Source organism: Seriola aureovittata, chromosome 24 (genome assembly GCF_021018895.1).
Source record: "Seriola aureovittata isolate HTS-2021-v1 ecotype China chromosome 24, ASM2101889v1, whole genome shotgun sequence".
Taxonomy (NCBI): domain Eukaryota; kingdom Metazoa; phylum Chordata; class Actinopteri; order Carangiformes; family Carangidae; genus Seriola; species Seriola aureovittata.
In genome coordinates, this window is record NC_079387.1 from 4755119 (window position 1) to 4763746 (window position 8628).

At 42.1% G+C, this 8628-nt stretch overlaps 1 protein-coding gene across 2 annotated transcripts; it reads right to left on the reverse strand.

Annotated features, from left to right (window-relative positions):
• Positions 1 to 213: 213 nt before the first annotated feature.
• LOC130165598 (ETS translocation variant 5-like) lies at positions 214 to 8312 on the reverse strand. Of its 2 annotated transcripts, none has more exons than XM_056370993.1 (13): positions 8180 to 8312; positions 6373 to 6438; positions 6174 to 6258; positions 5962 to 6009; positions 5649 to 5699; positions 4245 to 4353; positions 3884 to 4147; positions 3523 to 3800; positions 3271 to 3336; positions 3093 to 3161; positions 2800 to 2951; positions 2534 to 2635; positions 214 to 1937 (listed from the first exon to the last, which is right to left on the reverse strand). In XM_056370993.1, exons 2-13 carry the CDS (start codon positions 6418 to 6420, stop codon positions 1704 to 1706), a joined length of 1506 nt encoding a protein of 501 aa, XP_056226968.1. In that variant the 5' UTR covers positions 6421 to 6438; positions 8180 to 8312; the 3' UTR covers positions 214 to 1703. The 2 variants fall into 2 exon arrangements, with proteins under 2 accessions (XP_056226968.1, XP_056226967.1); XM_056370992.1 differs by having other exon boundaries at positions 2528 to 2635.
• Positions 8313 to 8628: the final 316 nt, after the last annotated feature.

The window sequence follows — 8628 nt, forward strand, 5'->3', positions numbered from 1 at the left end:
CAGCCTCTGCACTAGCAGGCAGTCTTCTTACAGCCGGAGCTGCTATTTGAGCTGGACTTTAAAGTTCATGCAGCATATCATTCATTTGAATTTTGAAAAATTAAGTATGCTTTATTGTCTCAAATGCTCACTCAGGACTAGTAATTCATAAAGTTTTTCTACACCCCTGTAGTAATGAAAATATGTTTTAATGATTTACAATAAGGGCGAAAGAAAAGAGTAAAATAGTTTATTGTATCAGTAAAGATCAACATAAGGCACACATACAGTATCTGAGGGTAGACTCACACCAGTGTCAGTATCTTTCTCCAGCTTTCATCATACACAACCTCCCCCATTCATACCACCATGTGATCATACAGCAAGATACACCATTACGTCCAGTTTCTATCTGCAGGACTCAAAGGGTACAAGGCATTCCAGCTTGGAGAGGCTGAAATTGATGCAACACATTTGCAAGCTAAACTCTGCAGCTCATAGTACAATGTCAAGCAAACGGAGCCTTTAGCAAAAATATATTCATATATAATTATACACCTTTTCTACACATCGAAGCAAATCAACTATACAAAAATGCAGAAAACTATCTCGGCACAATAACTGGTGAGCCGTTTGTAAGAAAATCCATGCTTAATATTAGCATTAGAGTGGCAGTATTACAGAATCAAAAATAGTAGCAGTACCTTTGTCATAAAACAGTTATAGGAAAAACTTACAAGTCCATATAATGCCAAAAATATTAGCTTTGAAAACAAGAAAACATTCACAAAAGACATTTCCATCAATATACATGTTTATAGGAGGACCAAAACTTGTGTCCCATTCAAGAAGTATAAGGTTCACCCATAAAACTTTGATTGGTCAATTAGTGAAGGAGTGCCATGGCTTCTAGATACTTTTTGGTTGAAATAAAGATCCCAGAGTTCACATATGCAAGGACTACAGCGACCGCCATGCTACAAAATTACCCTAATTTAAGGACCAAACAAAAAAAAGATTTTAAGGAATAAACTGGAATATTTTGAGAGACCAGTCATAATTAATAAGAGCATAAAAGCCATCATTTGGAGAAAAGGTTTTCATATATTTGAGTATGAGACAAAAGCTGTAATTTTCCAGGAATAAATTTGTTTCTACACGAGAAAAATTTATATTGAAACAAAACGTTTACTTCTACAACAAAGTCGTAACAGCAGTCTGTTAGCTTCTGTGCCAAATTTGAACTTTATTCATGTTATATTAGTTTTCTCCTAAAATTCCACTTTATCTTGTGTTACAGTTTCCCTGTAAGATTACAACTTTATGTCAAAATATACTGTATAACAATGACTTTTCTGAATAACACATTTTCTTGTAAATTCACAAATTAGTTTTTTTTCTCATAATATTACAACTGTTATGTCATAAAAAAAAAACCAAATGAAGCCAAATCTGAACTTCAGTAGATCTGTACACAGATTTTCATTTTTGCAATGGGAGTATTTTTAAATAAACAGTCCCAGAGATTCTCTGATCTCTCATTTTGCAAACAAGACTTTTGGCAAAACAGACACTTTCAATAAAAATGATCTGTTAAGTTCATCTTTTCTGTGACTTTCATAATGTAGGTGTACATTTTGAAAAATCACGAACACTGCTCAGTAATTTTAGGGTCCTCCTGTTTATAATATCTCATCTTCCCTCCAGCTTCCAGACTATTGAGTTTAGTATGGGTAGCTGTCCGGGAAAGCCAGTCCATTGGTGCCCTGCTCACCTCCATCACCCAGGTAGGGACTCTCATCATCGTAGCTGGGCAGGGGGAGGCCGTCCTCCTCACTGGGAGGTGGGACGGCGTCTGGGTCAGCTTTCAGGCTCGGCCTCTGGTTGTCTGGGAAAGCCATGGAGAAAAGCGCCTCGGAGTTGCATACAAACTTGTAGACGTACCTTTCCCCGGCCACCTGCAGGAGGAACCAATCAGAGAAGGGAGAAATTAAGTGGCATTCATTGGACAGTTATTGTTTAGTGACTTTGTTTAGGCATCGTGAATTAATACTGTTTAATCACTGAAGGAGTCTTTGAACATGAATGCACTGTTACTCCACTTATTACTATTATTACTAGAGTTTTGCAGCATTTTGCAACAGATGCAGCTGCTTGAAAATGCAAACAGGTACACAGGTAAATTTAATAATATAATGGAAAGAGGACATCTTGTGTCATTATAGTGCTTTGCTCGGTTCTGTGTGTTTGTGTAACACTACTGTATGCAGGATATATATGTATTGTAAAATGCAGCAGATGTTGATAGGCGTGACCCAAGTAAAACCTAACGTGTAGTTCTATTAGGGTTGATGGAGGATCCTCAGGACCAGTGCCCTCCATATCATTATTCCTCCTCCTCCCAAAGTGGAAAAAAAAAGCTGGCACATCTATCTATAGCAGACTATACAGTTCCAAATATTAAAAAGATAAAATTCAGCTAAGATTTCATGATAAATGTGGAACCACATGTAAGAGTAATGGAGGACAGAATAGAAACATGACCTGCCTTTACCTTCTGCATGATGCCCTTCTCGTAGTAGTATCTCAGTGAGCGGCTCAGCTTGTCGTAGTTCATGGCCGGTCGATTCTTCTGAATCCCCCAGAGCCGAGCCACCTGGACAAAACACGGGAGAGGAAACCTTCCATTAAACACCCAACTGGATTAGATTTTCTTTTTAAAAAAGGTTTGTCTTTTTATTAGATATTGTGCATCAGCATGTCAGTAATTTCCACTTTGCCTTTTAGAAAATCTCCCACTAGGTTTTGCCAGTGACTGACCTCTTCAGGATCAATCAGTTTAAACTCCATGTTGCGTCCTGTCCACACAATCAGATGTCCGTTAGCTGGGTTGTCAAGCAGCGTGAGCAGAAACTGCCAGAGCTGCAGGGAGCCGCGGCGCTGGTACGGCAAACCCTCCTGCTTCACTTTCCCTGTTTACGGAGTCAGAGGGGACACAATGAGAACATAGCTCTCGATTTCTGGTCACAACAAAGAGTCATATTTATATCAACATCAGCTATTAAAAATACTAATCTTTTAAAGTTCAAATTCTAGTCTTGTTTCAGTCTCACCTTCCAGCCTTTCTGGTACAACACAAGTGTCGTCGTAGTACAAATGTGGCTCCCTGTCGTGACCAAATCCTGTGGAGAGATATGATTATATATGATTAGAAAAGTTAACATCGGTTGTACTGAGGAACTGGAGGCTCCAACAACACAATTTGCAAAAGTGAAACTCTCACAAACTCACCAATATTGTTGTTTTGGTACAAGACTGGAGATTTCCCAAATGATGACGACTGGCAGGTTTGAACCTCTGGAGGACACAAGTCAAATCACAAGTGTTCATGAGCAAATTGCAAACCTCTGAATGCTGATCTCTGTAATGACAAGCCTGTGTGTTTTACATGTGAGTGCACCCTTTCGTATAATTTGAGCCTACAGCTGGTGTGCAGCGTGTCTTCGGCCATACTAAACATTACTCAGCAGATAACACACAGACCTGAGTCGAAGCTGAAGTCTCTTGGCTCTTGTTTTATCGTGACACGGTTGAAGGTGGTCTGGGGCTGGCCCACACTTGGACCTGACGGCCCTGGGTCTGGGTACCGCGGGTCCACCAGCTCCTGTTTGAAACCTCGGGGGCCGCGGGGAACCAGGGGCTCTGAGAGGTGGCGCTGGTACAGAGGGCGCCCATCACGGCTCGAGGGGGGGTATAGTGTGTTTAGCGTTTTCTCTGGTGGGAGGAAGGACAAGCAGGGCTCTGACATCTGCCGCTGAAACCTGAATCGTGGAGCAACATTTTAGGGTTTCAGGTGAAATTTGCTTCTAGCTTACATCATATAAAAGTAATAACCAGAGCTCACCTTTGATCCCTGCTGAAAGCTGCACCGGGACAGCTGACGGGGGGACGTGGCAGAGCAAACTGCTGGTTTTGGCTGGTGGGTGCTAGGTTGTGTTGGTGGGAAGGGCTCAGGGCAGGAACGTGGCTCGGGGGGCAGCTGTTGGACAGCTGGGGGCTTGATGGCTGTAGCTGCCTCTGTAAGGGCGGAGGTCCAGTCGGATGGGAGGAACCACACTGTACTGCGGGTGTGGAGGCTGGAGTCAGGGCTGGCTTGTTGTCACAGGCACTGAAGAGAGACGAGGCGACAGGAAGGAGTTGGGCATTCAGAGTATTCTGACTCAGTGTCATCATATCATGCATTCCGCCTAAAATGTGTTTGGTACCTGTAACTATAAAGGCACATGTCTGCTTGAGGCGTTCTGCAGGGAGACAGGTCTTTGGACGGCGTGGGCTCTCGCTTCACTTTGCTGACAGGCGGTCCATGAAACATCACTGCAAACACACACACACACACACACACACACACACACACACACACACACACACAAATAAGTATCACTTTGTTCTGCAGATGACCCATCCAGTCCATCACTACAATACAGCATAGGTGAGTAGAATTTTGCTTATGGTGCTCCCCAACTGTGTTAACTATTTTTAACTAAGGTAAAAAAAAATAATACAATGGAGAACTGAGCAGCCTGGTTCACACAGATTACCTAACAAATGATCAGGATTTATCACCTCAGTGAGTAAAATTAAAGTCTGGAAAAAGACACATTTCTACATGCAGTATGTATGTAATGGTAAAACAAGGGTTAAACACTGATTTCAGCCTCTGGTTTCTGTGGTTTTTTTTGGGTAGAAGAAAGAAAGCCCCCTATCTGATCTCAGCCTTCCTGGAATCTGGAGTGACGACAGCGCCACCGGTAATGTTTCCATTCGCATCACAGTCGCTGTCAGATTTATTGTGTGAGCAGAGAGTCATTCTGTTGAGGCAGCTTTCAAGCAGCAATAAAGGCATTTCGTATGTGTTTGGCGGCAGCAGCAGCAGCAGGAGCAAACACTATTTCCTCAGCTCCTGCCTTATCTGTGACATCACTCTTTTTAAAGATACAGCTAGAGTTGCTGGAAGTCATTTTATAGCCCCCCCCCCCCCCCCCCCCCCCCCAATTTCCTGTGCTACATGACTACTGTCATTTCATTGGCACAGATCCACTGTGGGCGTGTCTCAGGGCCATATACAGTATTGGCAGTCAACGTGAACACTGTAAACACAATTCTATGTACAACTGTGGCCTTGAGGAGTACATGGATCGTACTCATTCACACTCCAGACTGTTGAGCAGGGCTTATCTGCTGAAGACTGGCTGTAGCCAAATTTTGTACTTTTTACACCACCACACTCATTAACAGCATGATCCTCTCAACATGACTGAAGATGTCATTCATTAAAACAGAATACAATAAAATATCATTTTAAAATTGCCATTATTTAGAACATGTTCAGTTATTTCCAAAAACAGATTAAAGAAGAGGAAAAATATATGTTTGGAACTATTTTCAACTGTGCATTAATACACATTTTTCTGGACTGAGTGTTTATTTGTGAGTAGGATCAATTCATCGTCTTTTCCTGAGTCTGCGCAGTGTTTGCCGCAGTGTTCAGGGACAGAGTCATTAGGAAAAGGATGCATAAATAAAGAATGTGTTATTCTACAAAATGTGCACTCCCTGTTGTACAACTCTAAGCACTCTCTATGAAAATTAGAGGAGAAGCAGCTACTCACGATTATTGGACTGGAAATCCGGGACAAACTGCTCATCATCAGGAACCTGAGCTGTCAGGGGAGAAAGACAGGAAGTTAAAAGCCTCTTCTCAGTACACTCCCGGAGTTTGGTATGTCTGTTTTAGTGCCTCAAATTTATCTCCCTCAGGTTGTCACTTCCTACATTTCCCAGAATACCCTTTGACCTCCCCTGTCGAAAGGGGCATGCACACTGCTCTCGATCAAGGAAGTGCATTTATAGCCACTGTGTTCATGCTGGCTTGTTTAACGGTGACATTTCCTGACATCATTAATCCCTTCACGGTGGTCTCACCTTCTGCGATCCAGATTTCCTGGAGCTGGCTCAGATCTTGAAAAAGCTCTGTGAGACAGTCATGAAATTATATTTAAATGGGTGTTACATTATTGAACATGTTAAATATCAGTGTTACCATCTTGGATGGATGCTGTATAAGATATAAGATTTGTCACTACATTCACAACTTTATTTAAATATAGTAAACACAGGTGACTTAATGAGCATACCCTCTGTGTCCTGAGCCAGCTCCGTGTCCACAAACTTCCTTTTCCTGTCGCTGAGGCATTTCTCTGCTTCTTCCGTGTGACATTTCTACAAGTTTAACGACAAAACAGTTTAGTAAACGTAAATGTGATTAATGCTGAGGTGCTTTTTTGTGCAAAGCAGGATACATGTATGAGATTTGATTTAATGTTTCAGACTCACACTCTCAGGGACCACGAAGGGGACCTGTTGGTCATAAAAGCCGTCCATGTTGCAGGAGTCTTCACTCTGGAATAAAGAGGGATGTATAGGGATATATTTTAAAGCTGTTCTGCAGGTTTGTGGTAGAATAATCTCTCTCCTAAATTTGCCCGGGTATTTTCCACCAATACTTCCACTTCCACCCACGTGACTACCCTCTCCTACATACGTCTCTTAGTGGGTTTGTTTGTTTGTTTCTTCTAGCCTCCATAACCCCTACAGGGTTTAGAGTCGCTGTAAAAGCGTTGTTGTCAATGACGGCATTATGCAACGTCTGTCTGACGTGGATTCGAGCTGCAGGAGGAACCAGTCTTCAAAGACGCTTGAAATGGCAATGCTTGTTTTGAGGAGATCTGAGAGAGTCTGCACTGTGGTGACCTTCATGGGTTCATTAGAGACGCTGGTAGGCAGACACACATGAAAGATATGGGAGTGATATCCATCTTATCTATATAGGGGCAAGAAAGCAAATAAGCGTGTAAGTGTTTCCCCAAAATGTCCAAACTATTCCTCTGAATCATGCAAATTGGAAAAAAATGTTTTAAAAATGACTGGTAAAGTCAGGAAACTTTATTTTGTCTGCCATGTCTCCTGAACATGTCAGCACTCTCTTTAATCTGGATGTACTGGAGGATACACAACAGCTGTCATCCACTTTCAGAGTTTTCAGTTTTTTGTTTTTGTCTCCTTCTTAAAAAGGAGCAGGCAAATGTTTGACTATGTTACAACCTATTTATTTCAAATGATGTGTGCAGTATAGCAGATCTAACTTAAAAGCATAGTTCACAGCATAGTGAAGTTGGATCAGTGTGTTTTTCTACTTTCTGAACAGCCTCTGTTTTGATTATTTTTGTTATTTACATATCATACAACAATCTCTTTTAAGTTTTGGTCCAGCAATATTTTAAATTCACTACTGTGGTTATTACTGATTTTAAAACCCACTAAAAACACATTTTTTTAAAAGTCCAATTCAGTACACAGAGCCAACTCTCTCATAAGATAGAAATCTCATACCTCTACCTGGTAATTATGAGATAGTTCTCTCATATTTACAGCATGTGGAAGTTGTAATTACCAGTAAATGACTCTTTTTTTCGCCCCTCAGGTGAATACAGCGGGCTTCCGTAGATAAACAAAACATTTTGCAGCAACTGCTTTTGTTTGAGGAAATCGTGTTTTAATAATAAGGGGGAAGTTGGAATCAAAGTTTGGTCCATTTACTAACAACACAAACACGAAAAACATACAACATCACTGCTATTCCGGATGTTTTCAACCAAACATAAACAAAACATTAAAGTGAGAGATTTGTGAATGGAGTCTGGTGTGACGCACACTGAGCAAAAGGCACGTATCCTGGGACCCTCCTTGTTTTTCTCAATGAAGTGAAACTTGATCCTTGCAGGAAAGTGAAGCGGGGGGAGGTGGGCAGGTGGGGTGGGGGTAACAGCTCACCATTGAGAAATTTGCTACAGAGCACGGAGAAGGATCCGCGATGCTAACCGGCCGTAAAGACAGCTGCTGCAGACGGAAATACAGCAGTGCAAAGCTGACAGATGCGGCTTGGGGGGGTGGACGCAATGTTGCCTTGATTTTCAGAAAATGGCGTTCGCCTCTTAACCCATATCTGCTCCCCTTAGAGCCACTAACAACCCGCGACGCTGCAGTTAGCATTGAGGTGACCAAACGAAGCAAAGCAGGCACACACACACACACACACACACACACACACACAGAATAATAATAATATTCATGCAGGACTCACTTGAACAGTGAAGTTTCTTGGCAGTGTGAAATGAACTCGACGCAGGTTTCCTCCCCTACATCCCCTGCAGCTCCTCCATCAAAAACTCGCCAGTGAATTTTTCTCAATGAAGAGCTCTGGTCGCTGGATCCAGTGCGAGCACTGTGCCGCCCTCCCATTGGCTAGAACGCAACGTCAGTCAAATGGCGAGCCAATCGTCTTCCAGACTGCTCTGACGTCCGTTCCTTGTGTTTTTTATGAATGGCTGCGTTTCATTCATGGAGTCAGCGCTTTCTTAAAGGGACAGCGCTGCCATTCCATTAAACAAGAACTACAGAATAATCAGCAGTAAATCATTGGAAAGGTTCAGCTAAGTGGTTAGTATTTGTAATAATTACAGAGTTAGTTTTAGCATGAGAGGCCATTTACACCTTTGATAAACCAATGGGTGCTCTGTACCTCAAGGCAAT